Here is a 17,648-nt window from a genome sequence, read left to right as displayed (position 1 = left end):
TTTCAGGATGCTGTGTTAACGATGTTCACAACCTTAATCTGAAATATGATGTGCATTATTGTTTACTTCAGATCCTTTCTAAATCTTCCATTGTAATTTAATTCAAATCCATTTTTTGTTAGCCATTTGTTGTTTTAAGAGTATGATTCAAACAGTGTTGAACGTCTTAGCATGAGTTTCAGCTCTTGCGATATAGAGGTTTTATTCCGAATACATAAAGTGCATATACTTTTGTGAACCACTGTACATCACCGTCATATACAACTTTACTCCCCTTCAAGTAACCCATTAACTGGTCTACCATGCTCAGTCTTATGTGCATTGATTGTCTTGTCTTATGTGCAACAATGATGCAGTTAGTTAGTGTCATTCCAATAATTGACATAAAGCTACAATGTATGAAACATAAGGAATCATGATGTGTCACTCACCAATGACAACCTGTATCCAGCAAGCCGATGTGACCACGGTGACAGCTAGTATACACCCCCCCGCCATGTTTGACAACCAGGAAGTTGTTTCTGCTTGACTGGATAGCTGGGACACCTGATATCGCTCGCTGTCAAAATAAACATGGTAGTCAATAAGCGGGTGGAGGGGGACTGCTGACATACAATGTAAATATCTTAAATGCATGTCTGTCCTTTTTACTGTATGACATAATCATAGAGAAGGCTCAGATTTCATATTCAAACAGACATTCTCATTGCGGTCAACTCGTCAAGGAAGGGATATGTCAGGTGGTCTTATGGTTTACAGCTTTTAAAATATTTCGTACATTGAAGTGTATTTTTTACACTTTTTGCCAAGTGACAGTTTCTGATGGTATGGTATCCGTTTGTGTCCCATTTACGATCACCGCATATGTCTAGGTTATTCATAAAGTGAGAAAAGTCTACCTACCTCAGTTTATGAATTAGACATGATCACTGTTTTACATTAGTCGCAGGGATGAGACACACACACACAACATGTGTTCTGGGTATGGGAATCAGACACTTCCCCTGACTATGTTGTTGTACTAATGCGTCAGAGAAGCCAAAATATATTTAATGAGAGTGACACACACGACCTCTGTATTTCAGTAGTTGTTTGGCAACTGCTGAATAAATGGAGAGTAGTGCAGCACACGTTGAATATTTTCTTAGACAGTAATACTTCCCTATTAGTGACAGAATGATGAGCCATTAGTGAATTCGTTTGGTTTCATCAACTTAATCAGACATGGTCATGCCGCAGTACACAAATGGGGATAAAGGTCATCAGGAAAAAACACACGACTTCCTGCTAGTGTTAGGTAAAAGTTATCATATGATTATACATTATAAAGGCATAGGCTATTTGAGTATGTTATCTGTTTAAAACCTTGAACGGATGTATATTACAGCATTATGTGGTTTGGTAACCAAACCCGCTCACTTAAACAATACAACTAACATACAATATAGTGAGTGAATGTATGTTCTTATTTCTTATTCAAATGTGTGGCCATAGTTATACTCGAAGTATCAATGTTGTTTAAAAGTGTGGTTTGTGTTAAAAACTGAATAGGAAAAATAAAGAACTTACATCATGTATGAAGATTGTTAATGATTCACCTATGAAATGGATAATCACTTTACAGCAATACAGCCCAATATACTTTCAATATTTTATGTACTATAATACGCGTGATGCGCGTTTTCCTACAAATTGAATGGCACAGGACAAGTTTGTGCCGCTGAAACTTGTGAGGGAAATCTGATCCTTGACACGCTTGTCTCATTGGCAATATACATCAATGCATAAATATACATAAAAGTGTTGGAATGTTTTTCACATTGAGTACATAAGCAACCATATATGATTTTTTATAATATTAATTAATGTTTCTTCCCTAAATTTCGGTAATCCTGGAATCTGACTAGCTATACAGATGTATAAAATCACAATAACCACCTCTGGCTAAAGCAGTCGATTTGACGACCGTTTCACCAGGAAAGTTATACAGTTATTTTTCTCAGTCATTTGTGGCAGGCACTATTAAATGATTATATGTACAATTATATTTCAGATTTGCGGTAAAATAGTTACCTTTTGCGCAGAAATAGACAGGGTAGTTCATGTTTTGGCGCTTTAGAGAGCTGGTGCTATTCGCTATTTTGGCTTGTCCTTTATGATCCCATGTTTTTTCAGGGGTACAATTGACTTGACTTTGTACGTGTTTGTGACTGGTGCCACCAGTCGGAAAGGTGTCGGCTTACCTTTTCGCGAACACGTGGTATGATCTTTATTTGATAGTGATTCAAAAACACATGTGTTTATGTAGTCGGTATTGCACATTCGACTGCTTTTAGCAGAAATTTCTTATGATCATGGTCGGGATTCTGATAGCGACTGTAACGTAATAATTCCCGCGTCACAATGAGCGGTGTGATGTTACAATAATCACGCGAGGTGCACAACTAAACATTGCAAGGTTTATTGACTCTTCTATAGGAGTGCCCGCTAAATTCTGGCTTATGATGTAGCTGTGCTCCACACGTTCTATGCGTATTTGGTGTCACTTTATAGAGCTTTTAATTTATTTATCATCCTATCATCATAACTGATTATATTATTTGTTATTGGTTTATTATTTTGACGCCACAATGTTGACAGTCTGTCATCTGCACAACCGCCACGTTAGACGACCGGGAAGTTGTTTACACTGCCGTGTTTGCCTACACAGGCGATTCCCACAGGTCGGGTGTCTCTGTCATTACAAAAAGATCCTATTGGCCTGTATCTGAACAAAAGAGAACTATTTACAGGTGTCGTCGGGTAGCTTGGGTGATCAATCAAACATGACTATTTACAAAACATCTTGAAAAGCTCATACACGTTCACATCGTCCCTATACAAGGGTGTGTACTGTATATTTCAATTGTGACCATTTGAAAACCCATAAACAGAACATTAGTGACGGACATAATTAAGGGGCATTTGAATACATATCTGTTTACCTGTGTAAGCTTAATCTTGAAATCAATCCCGAAGTAAGTCAGGCCAATGAGGTGTATTCTATGAAAAATGCGTGTGTAGAAATGTGCTAAGGAACCAAGAATCATAATTAGTTCATATCAAGGATCCAGGATTCTGGCACGCTAAAGTCACCTAACTTTGCACAGAGCATTGCGGTCCTCAGACGACTGGTATCCATCCCATCTCCCTCGTTGCTGCTGTAGTATTCACACAATGTCTGTGTTGTAATAGTCGTGGGGACAAAACGCAAGTTATATACTGATACACTCACTGTTTATTTGGATGAATACCACTGAAACTGAAACTATTGATCTATCTATATTCTAATGACTAGAAATGTAATTAAATAAACACGATATATGTGTACATATGTGCATATGTGAGTGTGCATTCTTTGTGTATACATCCATTACCATGGCCTCGCTAATTCATTGAAGCTGTTGTATTGCGACTGTACATCGTAGCTGCGCAAAGAACTTTCGTTTCTGTGTCCACCCATCATGGAACGAATCTCGAGACCAGCATCGTTCATAACATGGATAGATCTGACATGATAGGTGCAGTTACACTGGTAACTTTTGACAGACAGTGTTGTTGTGTAATTAGGATTCCCAACATTCCGTGGTGATTAAAGTAGTCCTCTACGCAGGGTGTGGCTCAATGTTTTTACATTTCTTGGGAAATGAAAACAATAACAAGTGACTAATTAAGCTATTCAGAATGCAGCAATAAGAATGAACACAACGGAAATTAAATTATATGTAATGCATGCATTGCATCAAACGACTCACATAAGCCGAAGTCGACAGGCTAATCTCATCATGTGATTCTCATCTAACGCCTTCACATTGCTTTATAATGCATAAAGCAATGTGAAGGCGTGTATTTCGGGGCGGTCGGGTAGCCTAGTGATTAAAGCGTTCGCTCGTCACGCCGAAGACCCGGGTTCGATTCCCGACATGGGTACAATGTGTGAAGCCCATTTCTGGTGTCCCCCGCCGAGATATTGCTAAAAGCGGCGTTAAAACCTTACTCACTCACTCTCTAATACATGCATTTCTGTTGAACATGGGAAAGTTCAAACCTATTCATTTGTAAAGTTCGTGAAATAGCGACTGTGAATCCACAAATGTCAGTATCATGATAAAGTTCCATCATGATGTCATCGCAACTATATACATAATCCTGACAACAAATCTTAACCCTATAACTTGAAATTAATATATATCAATATAAATATATAGAAAACCCACTGTACCCCTATACAAAATGTCTATCAAGCCGAAATACAAACATGGAATCATATGCCAATATTACAAAGATACTTGGTAGCATAACGACATGAAGATACATGAATATCGTGTGTACATAATAATCCATGTAAGCGAGATAACATCGTTCATACACTGTATGTCAATCAATTGGAAAAAATATTAGACCTGTTTCAAATAGTTATCGGGCGGTCGAGCAGCCTAGTGGTTAAAGCGTTCGCTCGTCACGCCGAAGACCCGGGTTCGATTCCCGACATGGGTACAATGTGTGAAGCCCATTTCTGGTGTCCCCCGCCGTGATATTGCTGGAATATTGCTAAAAGCGGCGTAAAATCATACTTACACACTCACTCAAATAGTTATCTTCTCCCAGCTTGGATCAATTCCTTGTCGGCAATATCAAACGTCCCAGATAAAGTGTTAGTTAGAGAGTGAACTTGTTAGGTAGCGTCACTAGAGTTAGGCAATCTTGCCCAATTCACTATATTCACCAGACATGTCACGTGATGTGCTGTCAAGTGTTTCATATGTCTGTGGTTCTGCTGGCTCGTATATATCTCGATCTGTCGTTTCAGCCACTTCACCAGATGCCCCTCCCTCCAGATCTGGCTTCTCTGTGTTGAGTGTGCAATATGTCTCTTCTGGTCCCTGGATTTCACGTGACATGACACTGAGGCCATCGTATGTTTGGGCTTCAAGTTGAGTTTCGTCGTTGTCTTGTGATTGTTTTGTTGGAATCTTTGACAGATGACTTGTGTTGTAGTAATCATGTGAATCAGATTCCTGCAGTGATAGTCTGAAAAATAGAAATATGAAATATGAAACATAAGTCATAAAATCTTCTTCACGTTAATACAAAGCTCTCAAAACCAATCAATATGATGAGTAGCAAATTGTTTTATTACATTACTTGCTATGTTTTTGAATCAAAGTAATATCATCATGTGTACTGGAAATGTAATGAATTGTTGAATATGATTGGACTAGACATCAAGTACCTTCGTCTCCTTCTCCAGATAACAACACCGACGGCAGCCCCTGCAACTACCAAGACAACAATTGTTGTCACTGTCACTGCAGGTATAAGTATTTCCTCACCCCCGACTGGGTTGTTTTGCTGAGGTAAAGATGCTGGAAAAGAAGTTACACTTGTAATGTCGTTATGAACAATTTGTTGATGGAGAATAATATACAGTGCCTTCACAAGTCTGAATATGATCACTTTTGAGGATACTATTTATTCTTTTGATTAAAGCGCAATCACATCTGTCACAGCACTTATATTATTAATGCCTGTCTTATATTCAATCTGTTTGTGTGAACGGTTGCAGCACGTAATCCCTTCTCGAAGACACCTTCTGAACCTTCTTACGCATTCCAATCGTTTCAGAAAATCAATCATGTGTGTATTTTAACGTAGATGTTTCGAAAGTACATTTGGCGGTTATTAGTTATTAGTGATGAGGCTTCGAGCCAAATAGTTTCAGTGGGGTGAAAGAGCGAATCCACTTTTAAAGATCATGCACCAAAACCTTAATTGTCACCATTATTCTTAAACCACTTCATTGAGACACGATACAAGAACGTGGGCAGATATTCTGCAAGCATTATTCAAACTGACATCCCCAATGACGCGACCTTTGTATTGTATGCATGACGTTATAAAGATCTAAAGATTCAAAACCTAGCATTCTGATTAGTTAGACATGTCGTGAAAGTACATGAAAGAGTTTCACCAAAAGCCATGCCATGTTGATGTTACTTAGTGAGTGAGTGAGTGAGTGAGTGAGTGAGTGAGTGAGTGAGTGAGTTGGGTTTTACGCGGCTTTTAACAGTATTCCATTTATCTCTCATCTTATTTGTTGATGTTAATTTTACAATACCATCTCAATATTGAGATAAATTGAAACATTTTCTGTAAATAATGTAACAACTGAACTGTAACATAGCAAGGTTGATGACGTAAGATCAGTATTTGAAATCACCAAACGGGCGGGTTTGCGAAAGAAGTGCTTCTAAATAAATATCGGCTTTCGCAGTAATTCGATAATCAGAAAAAAATAATGGCTTGCTTAAGAACGTTCTAGACTGCATTATGTCAGCAACGATGAGCACAATTAAGGTTTATCATTGTAATGGCTAGATTTACCAATACAATAATATAACCAAAATATACTCACCCTAATATGTAGATACCTAACATGTGTGTTAAGAAACCTGACAGTTGGTACCTGCAATCGACGATGCTGACCTTTACGCTGGTGTCGCATGTATCCTTCAACACAGCCTGATTATTTATTACACATCCTCGATGCTTGAGAATATGTATGGTCATCATGGCTATCCCAACATATGTTCTGATTAAACCAATGGTGTTATTACTTGTACAGTCCGTTTGCGCCCAGCCTTTCTCACATCCAGGGGTCACAGTGCCCTGTTCCTGTAATTCTGTGATGCTTACCTGTTTAACACTGGGGTCCCATGTGTCTTTCAAAACAGTCAGAGGGACACTTGCCTGACATACTGTTACATGTGTAATAACAAGCGCATAGTCCACAAATGGCCTGGAATGCACACATGAAGATGAACAAAGGGAAATGGAACCTATTGAAATCGAATCTGAGCATGCATTTATAAACCGTTATTGGATATGAGGAAAGTATTTTCTCATCAACGCAATGGTTTCATTACCTGTGCAATCGTCCAGTGTCCACCCTGTCTCACATCCCCTGTCACAGTCCCCTGTTGAGTTACAGGAAGACTTCCCCACACAGTGTCTGGAGGCACATGTCTTGTCACAGTTGGCTCCGTAATGTTGGCTGTCACAGGCTAACAACATAAACGAGGAATATTTTATGATCATAAGAAAAGAGATGGGTGAGGAGAAACTGGAAAGCGAAAGGAGAGCAATCAAAAGTAAGACTTAATATACAACATGTTTATTTCATGAACAATAGGAATAATAAGCATGTGTAAAAAAAACTGTATTCGCTAGTGACGGCGATGACTGTATTCGGAGATAAATATAGGTAGTATACTTATGGTAACTTCAGGAATGAAATGGACAGATCAACTCGTAGGTGTTTTAGGAACGTTGTACTCATTTCACAGTTAAATGATCAACAGTTAATGCTAATATCTGGTGTACCAACAACGTACACGTATCACGTCAGCTAGACGCCTCATCGTGCTCAATATCAGATGCCTGATCCTCAACTGAGGGATGTGTTGGCATTCCTGACGCATTGCCTGTGTCAATTCCTGGCTCTAACCCTATGTCCTAACTGATGCCATAGATGTTCGATTGGAATCAGGTCTGGGCTTTGAGAAGGCCAAGGCAGTGAATCATTGTCGTTATGGAGATGGGCAGTCACAGCTCATGCTCGGTGGGGTTGGGCATTGTCGTCCTTGAAGACAGGACAAGTGCATGGTTATCAAATGAGGCACAACAAAACAGCCTGACATCAGTTCAAACTGTCCCGCATGTGTAAGGGTGAAGGGTGGACGCTTTACTGGTCATCAGATATCCTGATGCTGTCAGTAGACGCCTGACTGGTGCTAAGGTACACTTTGTTGTGGGTATGCCAGTAATGACAAAGAACACAGCAAGTTGAAATTGGCATCCGTTGTGCCTGGCGTACAAGGACCCTTTCCCTCTAACACGAGTCTTCCCTGGACGTCCCGATCTCGACAAGTACCTCACATGTCAAGTAAATGTGCGTTTTCTAATGAGTCGACTGATTACAGTGTGATTAACGTTCAACACCGTGGCAATAGCTCAACATGACATTCCAGTTTGATGTTTTTCTCGAATAGTATACTTTTCAATCATTTCAAAGACAGACTTTCAAATCGGTAGAATTTTCATTCAAAGTTAATAGCAGTAAAGAACCTTCTGTCATCAAACAGTAATTTCTCTTCAAGTGGGCATACGGCTCGCATAAACGCACCCACAAGGTTAGACAGTTAAGGTGGCTATCATCCTACATGTGGATTATATATCAACAAACAGTGAACCGTTAGACAATCTCAATTATATTTCAATGTTGGTGGTATATATAATCTCCACGTAACATCAGACGTTCCAATACAGTACAAAACATTTCATAAGGCATATTTTCTTTAAGCCATAGGTTCAGGTTACGTGGGGATTTCATCATCTACTGACCGCCGTGTGTTGATGTTTGTCTTAGAGCTGGGGAGCACTTATATTCAAAAAGTAACCACCAACAAATAAAACAACTTTTTGTATTAACATTTGGTATCTTTAAGAATTCCCATTTGATTAATAAATTGAATAATTTTAAACACACACACACACACGCGTATATTTGGAATTGGCATGCATTAAGACAAACTACCATAACAAATGGTAACAAAGCATGCGATAGGTACCAAGAACCTTTGGTAAAAACACAATGGAACATCACTGGAGCTTTACCCTCTGAAAGCTGAAGCAAGATTGAGGAGCACTGGGTTCATCGAACTTTCAGTGACCACCCCTTTTGTCATAAGGACATATATTCTACACGGTGTATACTTGCATGTAGCCATATAAAGCTGTGTATATGTGCAAGACTACTAAACTATGTCTTTACCCGTGGTACAGTCTCCACCCTTCCATCCCGATACGCATCCAGATGTGCATGTTCCTCTCACATGTTCGCAAGGCGAGTCTCCTGCACATTTTCTTTCTGTACAAGTCATGTTGCAGTCAGCTCCATAGGTTCCATTGTAACATTCTGTGATGGAAGCACTGAGTTACTTTTCTTTGTAAAACATGCATCAAGAAAGAAACAAATAAAATATATGTTCGACGAGGGCATCTCCGCTTTGGACAGGATTGTCAGATTAACACGAAACAGATGAGCACAGGTTTGATGCTTACAGGACTATGTTCACGAACAAGTCGACATAGAGATAATAAATCAGATAACATAATGTAGCAGAATGTAAATAGTGTGTATCTTAACTTACATATTTTAAATTTAGGTAAATAATTCAGTTAAGTATGGTAATAGCTCCTTAAACTAAACTGAACACTCTCTACTAATCCTTAGGTAAAGCACGGGGTAAAGTTATGTAAGGTCTTTAGTGATATGGTCTAGCTACAGCTTGGCCAGTGATTGACTATCCTATTGTTTCTGAAGCATGTGACCAGGTTTTTAGCTTTAAACACTTCAATATTTCTCATCTCTGGTCACTGCTGCATTACAACTCTGCATGATTCACAGCACTGCACTGATTGGGGTAAGTTAATTTATATATTTATAAATTTAATATTTATATTTATCATAAGGAGGTTAGTATTTGATATTTAAGTCTTGTTAAGTAAATTTTTATCATTTAAGTGCATATTTTTTATATAGTGTAATTTGCAGTATGATCCACATAGTACGCAATGTTGTAAATATATTACTTATTCTTCAAAGTCATGATACATTAGTGTGCATTATGATATTAGGTCATTGCTAGAGTAACCAATTAGAATATAATGTAATTAGTGTTTAACAACCATATTGTTATAAGGTGCTTTCAGTAATTTATATAGTTTATAGCTTGTAGCTGTATCTATTAGAATACATTTATCATCAGCAATAATATACAGCTATGAATGTAATGATATATTGTACAGTATTTTAGTACACTTAGTCTTGTATGAGTTAGCTGATGATTATGTAATACTCCGTGAAAGTGTTGTTAAATATGTACTGATGTAGTGCACATATATAGAGAGAGAGAGCATGTCTGTGTGCGTATTATATGCATTTTGCTTAATTGTGTCATTTCATTATTAGGCATAGAGGCACATATAAAGCCACACTGTTTGCATTGACGTGATGAGCCGCTGTAACAATAACATTCATCAACTGCATATTAATCACTCATTGACTCAAATCAGACCATGACATTCAGAGATCAATATCCTTGGTCACAGTTAAATCGATCACCACAATGTTTGTTTGGCTCAGAGTTATACCTATTCTTACAATTCCACATCCATTCTGCACATAGTCCACGTTGATTCTTACTGAGGTTAAACCAACTCAAATTAATATAGAGTGCTCATAATATATGGCTTTGCTAATATTGTATAATGATGCAAATGGTTTATATCTTGATAATTTCTGCCTGCAGTGTGAAAAACCATTTCCGTATATGACGTTAGTCCGCATTATGCAGATAAAATATTTCCACATGTATAATTCAACTTGAAATAGCATGACTTAGGGAAATAACATATAACTTCGTATCAGCTATCTTGAAGTGTGATGTACTTCTCAAACATGTCAAAGAAAGAAGTTTAAACAACGAGTAACATATCACAGAGAGATTAGGCTTTAGAGTTCACTCTATAACTTAGAAAACATATTGAGAATAATGCCAGTGGCAAAAACATAATAAAATCATATTTAACATATTGCAACTTGTCAAAATGTACCTTGTGTACAGTCCACACCTCTCCATCCAGGGAGACATCCCTTGTCACATGATCCATTGTAGCGATCACATGACGAGCTGACATCAGAACATTTCCTGTTAGTACATATGTTCACACAGTTGACTCCATAGTCATCAGCGTCACATTCTACAGGAAAAAAACAATTATTTTTTTTAATCAAGACTCTCCTTTCAGGGATAAGATACAATATGATGTTTAGCTATTACAATATTGCAATTTAAATATGATTGCCTACTAATGTGTACGTATTTGCCAAAAGCACGGATTTATTGCTTTTCAAAGACAGGACCCATCAGCTTAAATGTCCACAATTGCAGTTCATATAATATTGTACGTAGGTTTTGTCAACTTCATATTTTACCACCGGCTCCATAACACGTTATTTCATGCCACCGACGAGTGTTAAAATGATCATGTTTACATAGTTAGCTTCTTGACGCATTTTTTAAAATGAAACACGCTCTATTTTCAGTCATTGTTATGTTCAATATGTTCAATTACATCAATTACATTACTACATTCGCTAACTGACACTCACGCTGATGACCAAAATAATAATGTCATTCAATAACCTCATTCACCCGTGTAACATGCTTGTCAGCCATAGCCCTTCACTGGACCCTTCTACCTTTGTTCGGCTGTTCCCAGGACAAACACCGGTCTCCCCGGTCTACAGTCTCCAGAAAACACACCTCAATCCCTCATCTGTATCACAACTGTCTCCCTTCTGTCCCGGTCTACAGTGTCAAGGACAAACATCACTGACTTAATCTCCTCATCTGTATCACACCTGCCTCCCTGCCATCCAGGTCCAGAGTATCCAGGACACCCACTACTGAATGAATCTCATCACCTGTATCACATCAACATCCCTTTTCAACACACCGGGAAACACATCGCTGCATCAATTTCTTCATGAAGCTGATAAAACTGGAATACTGTTCAACGCATAGTTAAACTCAACTCATTCAACCCTTTTGGCCTAATTCTAGTGTTTTGATTCCGAAGAGGAATGCTGACTCATGTGCATAAAAATAGATCAGTAAGGAGGGGAGCGCAATTGGTACCTAGTTCCTGTCTAAATGTCCTGTCTATATTTGCATTGATGTTGTTTTCTCAGTAAACACCTCATTTCAGTACAATCAGCATGGTGCGCTATATTGTCGCCGTAGTTATATTATAATGGCTCGAAATGGCGAATGTTTACTAACTCATTAGCTATGTCATACGCAAAATGTTTCTTGTTCTCTATTCAACTTGTGTGACACATCAATTTGGATGGATCGATGCTGGTTTTCTTTACCGAGTTCAGTAAACAAAGTACTTGTAAGTGGCGATTCAAGGGCGGGAAACTCTATATTATCGCGGTGTCACTAAATTGTTGGTGATACGTGTGGATTATGTGGTTTACATCACTTCTGTTTTGGATTATGCCTAATCAGTATGCATACAACATAGGTCGGGTCCAAGGGCATTATCCAAACAAGTGATTCCATTTCTAACCAATTTCGAATGAAGGTAGGGGCAATTCCACTTAAAAAAAATTCCAGGAACTATCATAAAAAAGGTAACGTGTGTACATTAAGTCCTGTATTCCATCATGCGGTGAAAAAGTGTGCTTAGTTTTGCATAAGTTGACAGTGGATCTAGCTCACGAGATTAACCGACACCGCGACAATATAGAGCACGCGAGCCATACTATACTAACATGACACGACACACACCACTGACTGAATCACCTCAACTGTATCACATCTGTCTCCCCTCCACTCTGGTCTACAGTCTCCAGGACACACACCACTGACTGAATCTCCTCACCTGTATCACACCTGTGTCCCTGCCACCCTGGTCTACAGATTCCAGGACACACACCACATACTGAATCTCCTCACCTGTATCACACCTGTCTCCCTGCCACCCTGGTCTACAGTCTCCAGGACACACACCACTGACTTGGTCACACGCTGCTTGGAAGCAATGGCAGAACTGATTGCAGCTATCGCCAAAGACTCCTGGGCTGCAAACTTGATATAGGATGATAGTGAATATCCTTGTTTTCTAATGGTCTTTTAGTGTGTTGTTACAAAATGTAACTGACATATGAATATTAGCTGCACTATTGCTTCCACTTACAGGTTATCTGCGGTCCCATATAACAACACTACAGTGTTTATTGCATATGTGATTGCATGTAAAATAGGCACTGGGTCTAGATTAATTCCTCATTGTGACATTTTATGGAGTCTGCAAGTAAAATAACCAAATAGCCATTCTCAATCGCACTTCAATTACTTTTGCTGGACAGTTTTCCTTTAACTGTGAAAATGAATGAAGATTTGAATGGCGTAATGATATACTAAATTCTTAGACCCGTGAAGATCCGGGGTAGAATAGGTCTTCAGCAACCCATTCTTGTCGTAAGGCAACTAACGGGATCGGGTTGTCAGGCTCGCTGACGTGGTTGATGTATGTCATCGTATCCCAATTGCGTGGATCGATGCTCATGATGTCAATCACTGGATTATCTGGTCCAGACTCGCTTATTTACAGACCGCCGTAATATAGCTGGAATATTGCTGGGTGCGGCGCTTAACAACAACCAAACCAAACCAAACCAAACCAAACCATTGGGTTTTAAACATCAACAAGTTGCAACTTGAACTTGACAACTTAATCTTGACAACTTAAAATGGAATCACGGCGACACTGTTTTCTGACGCGAGCCACCACTTGGAATGATGCCCGTCTCTTGTCAGGGACGTCTTCGGGGTTTCACAAGTTAACAGTACATCAAATGTCATTCATCTCACCCAGGCGTATCTTCAGTAACATATGAGAAGGCCAGTGTAGCTCAAATACCCTCAATGAAGTACGAAGCTCATTGACTACAGTTGTGACAAGGAAGATTGATCCGTCGCCCTCTTATACAACAATGCATTCACATTAACGCTAACTTCCCCTTCAGAAATGTAAGCTGTGGGTGGAAATTGATATGGCAACTTGTGCCCATGCTTCCAATGTCGGGGTCAAGACCCTTAAAAGATTCAAAATAAATGTCGAATATCAAGGCACCATCTGTTGGCACAAATTGAGATAGTTATAGGTCGAACAAATCGGGGCCTAACCATATTCTTATACACAAAAATATGATGCATGGGCATGTTGTATTCCTTTGATTTTGATTGACATAACTGAATAATTGATTATCTTTATAATATGCCAATATGATAGATATATTCCTTCTCTCATCGGGAAAGGATTCCTTTAAGATACAAATCACACTTCTGAAAATACCATACCATAAATCTCTACCTCACACAGATTCAAGTGTGTGGGATCAGTGATGGTGAAGTACCTCCCTATTCCATCACAGACCACGTTGTAGATACCGTCACCAGTGACTGAAGTGTTGGACGGGAAGGTGTAGCAGGGAACACTGGGTGTATTGCTGGTGTTGCTCAGGTAGAGTGCAGCCGTGCGAATTCGAGGAAGATCTGTAAAAAGTATCAGTTCAAATAAATAATCAATACTAAATTAGCATTGCAGCTGACAATGCTCCTGAATTTTCGAAACGGTTACTATATATATACTCACAGTGCACAAAGGTTATTATAATTGTATGTACAGAGGTATACAGAGTATAACTATATGCTTTGACCAAGTTAAACCTATATATATGATAATATGGCGGCTTTTACATATACCAGTCTGGGCCAGGCAAACCTGTGGTTGACATTATATGCAACATGCCAAGCCGTCTATGAACGATGACAGGAAGCCAAGTCACCACGCCCGATGACCCGATACGAAAATACATATCTCACAACAATTAATAGAACTATTCCAATCGTTGTCCCCATGGGGTGACCTGATATGTAACACTATATTATGTAAAGAGAGTTTGATCGTGACTTCAGAGTGTCAATGCATAAAAGTCATACGATTTTTCTGATGATATATCCTGACATCATGTGTCCTGTAGTCGTCTCCCAGATCCACTGTCCACAAACTCTTAACGTTGTCAGCAGATTGGAAACAGGAGCCTTGGTACACATCCTGGTTAGAGTTCCCATCTACAGCTTTGTCTGCAGACCAGGCAGATGACCACAGTCGAGTAGGGGATGAGGCGTGTCTTCTATAGGCAACGTTTTCTGTTTTGATATCAACACAGCATTTCACTCAAGTAATGACCACAAGAAGTGTCCAGAATAGACATTACACTGTAATAGGCAAACATATCCATTCAAAACCAAACCATACATTCAAAAGTATCGAGTCCTAAAATGGTGTTTATATTACTTGTAACAGATATACGGTGTATGGATATGTTGACAGACAAGGGCGAATACAGAAAACTTGACACACGACAAGAAGATCGGGTCGGTAACTACACAACACGCAGTACACTAAGTTGCGTCCACCTGTGCTAGAATAACCTATGAATACATATAACTTACATTACGAGTGAGTGAGTGAGTGAGTGAGTGAGTGAGTGAGTGAGAGGTATGGTTTTACGTCGCTTTTAGCAATATTCCAGCAATATCTCGGCGGGGGAGACCAGAAATAGACTTCACACATTGTACCCATGTCGGGAATCTTCGACGTGACGAGCGAACGCTTTAACCACTAGGCTACCCGACCGCCCCCTGCATTACGAATTATCAAACGAATTTTATACTTTTAATCGGTTTTGAAGAAACATAAACGCATAGCAGAAATTTACTAACAACTCAGTCAATACACCCACCCACTGGTCCAACCTCTCAACCAGCCAACCTCTACTCACTCACCCGGATTGGGACAACATGACCTGGTAATACAGTAAGTCGCGGCCACTTTTGCTCGAGTGCCTTTGAGTACAACCCTGCATTGCATTATCAAACTTATTTTATACTTTCCAAATTGTTTTGAAGAAACATATACGCAGAGCAGACATGCCCTCAATTCATATTCATCCTGTGTTTCATGGTTTGTCTGCACCATACCAATGCTCTCTGTTTTCACCAAACTGGTAAACATTTAATACCTGCCTCACTTTGGTCTTCAAGCCGACAGCCTCACACGCCCGTATTTTAGTGAAATACTGTCACATTAAAACTCACTCACTCACCCACCCATCTAACCAGCCACAAACACACCAATACACACACCCACTGACCCAACCAGCCAACATCACTCACTCACTCACATCCAGCCAAAACTCTACTCAATCACTCAGTCGTACAAGTGCCAGTACACCCACCCAAACATATTCTTTCACTCACTCAATAAGACTCACTCACCCAGCCACACATGCTTTTCAATTATATCCCTACCTTTTTGACAGGTTCCCCCTTGTCCTCCAAACCAGCCTCTATCACAGACACCTCCACAAACACCAGTTGTCAAGTGACAAGACGGCCCACAGTGACAGGTGTAGCTACACGAATCTCCGAATGTTCCCTGGGAACAGGAACCTGGGGAGATATACATAGGGACAGTTAAAGCTGCACGAATTGTGTTCATGCAGCCAAAAGTAACCTGGCCAGTCGTGCAGTCCTTACTTTACCCCCTTAACGCAAAACACCAGACAGCGTAACAACAAGTTTCATCTCTTAATTTCTCTTGTATGACACGGCTGGGGGATCGAACCACCGACCTACCTCTCTTCAGACACAGAGACGGTTTGTTGAACAGATGGTATCAATCAAAGTATTATATATGCATTTTCTCTAAGTCGTTATATTGGGACATCGGTAAACCTAATAATATCCATGTGCAAACTGTTATATCCTTATGAAACTTTATCTTAATAATGTATTTCTGAGTTGTTTGGAAATACCATATATGTAGATAAGTACAAATCTAATCTTAATTGAAAAACACTCTGTTGGTGTGGAATATAACTTAGATGTCGGCAGCTTGTTTGAGCCACTCTCACTTCTCAATGGACGTCTCAGAACCTGGATTTTTGAAAACCCATTGAGCTGTTGGCAGGTATGAATTATACAATGGCTGGACCTCCACTAATGTCCGCTGTCTGGTCAATTTGTCTTCAATTCTGTCATTACATTACATCCTTTCTATCCATGCTAACACACAAGTTCCGTCAGTGTTATACACATGTTAGGCAGTGTAACAATTGATAACGTTATATTTTTTTCTGATTAAGTTAGATTGTAATGTTGTTTTAAAATGTCACGTTGCGAGGTCATCGTTTCAGCATGCAGTGCTAACGATGTTCACAACCTTAATCTGAAATATGATGTGCATTATTGTTTTCTTCAGATCCTTTCTAAATTTCCCCTCGTATTTTCATTCAAGTCCAATTTTGTTAGCCATTGTTGTTTTAAGAGTATGATTCAATTCTGCTCTTGTGATATGGGATATTATTCTGAATACATAACGTGTATATACTTTTCTGACCATTGTACATCACCGTCATCTACAACCTTACCCTCCTCAAGCAACCCATTAACTGGTCCACAATGCTCAGACTTACGTACAGTGATTGTCTTGGCGTTGCAACAATGATGCAAAATGTGGTAGTGATATTACAATAATCGACATAAACATATAACGTGTATTCAATAAGGAAGCATGGTGTGTCACTCACCAATGATATCCTGTATCCAGCAAGCTGATGTGAAAACGATGACAGTCAGTATCCACATACCCGCCATGTTTGACAACCAGGAAGTTGTTTCCGCTTGAAAGCTGATGGACACCTGATGCTGCTCGCCGTCAAAATAAACACGGGCGTCTATGAGTGAGGCGAGGATTGCTTTCATACAATGTAAATATCTGTGATGTATGTCTGTCTTTGTCCTGTATCATGTGAATAAACACAGAGAAGGCTCAGATTTCGTATTCAAGCAAACGTTAAGTCCATTTCAGTCAACTCAACAACCGACATGGATATGTTTGGTAGT

General features: G+C 39.3%; 1 protein-coding gene across 1 annotated transcript in view; it reads right to left on the bottom strand.

Annotated features, from left to right (window-relative positions):
- Positions 1 to 17,418, bottom strand: part of LOC124147568 — a 39,369-nt gene extending 21,951 nt beyond the window's left edge. Inside the window, exons 1-12 of the mRNA XM_048388230.1 lie at positions 17,333 to 17,418; positions 16,053 to 16,193; positions 14,679 to 14,888; positions 14,037 to 14,231; positions 12,630 to 12,761; positions 10,717 to 10,863; positions 8,873 to 9,016; positions 6,966 to 7,103; positions 5,273 to 5,405; positions 4,740 to 5,070; positions 904 to 911; positions 432 to 559 (exon numbers count right to left, since the gene is read on the bottom strand). Coding sequence (XP_048244187.1) covers positions 432 to 559; positions 904 to 911; positions 4,740 to 5,070; positions 5,273 to 5,405; positions 6,966 to 7,103; positions 8,873 to 9,016; positions 10,717 to 10,863; positions 12,630 to 12,761; positions 14,037 to 14,231; positions 14,679 to 14,888; positions 16,053 to 16,193; positions 17,333 to 17,399 — 1,774 coding nt within the window. The 5' untranslated portion in view covers positions 17,400 to 17,418. The remainder of the gene's footprint in view (positions 1 to 431; positions 560 to 903; positions 912 to 4,739; positions 5,071 to 5,272; positions 5,406 to 6,965; positions 7,104 to 8,872; positions 9,017 to 10,716; positions 10,864 to 12,629; positions 12,762 to 14,036; positions 14,232 to 14,678; positions 14,889 to 16,052; positions 16,194 to 17,332) is intronic.
- Between the last annotated feature and the right edge of the window lie 230 nt (positions 17,419 to 17,648).

The sequence above is a fragment of the Haliotis rufescens genome, unplaced genomic scaffold (genome assembly GCF_023055435.1).
Source record: "Haliotis rufescens isolate VD_foot unplaced genomic scaffold, xgHalRufe1.0.p SCAF_7, whole genome shotgun sequence".
Classification (NCBI taxonomy): Eukaryota; Metazoa; Mollusca; class Gastropoda; order Lepetellida; family Haliotidae; genus Haliotis; species Haliotis rufescens.
The sequence above is the reverse complement of the archived record's forward strand: the minus strand, read 5'-3'. Positions and strand labels throughout refer to the sequence as shown.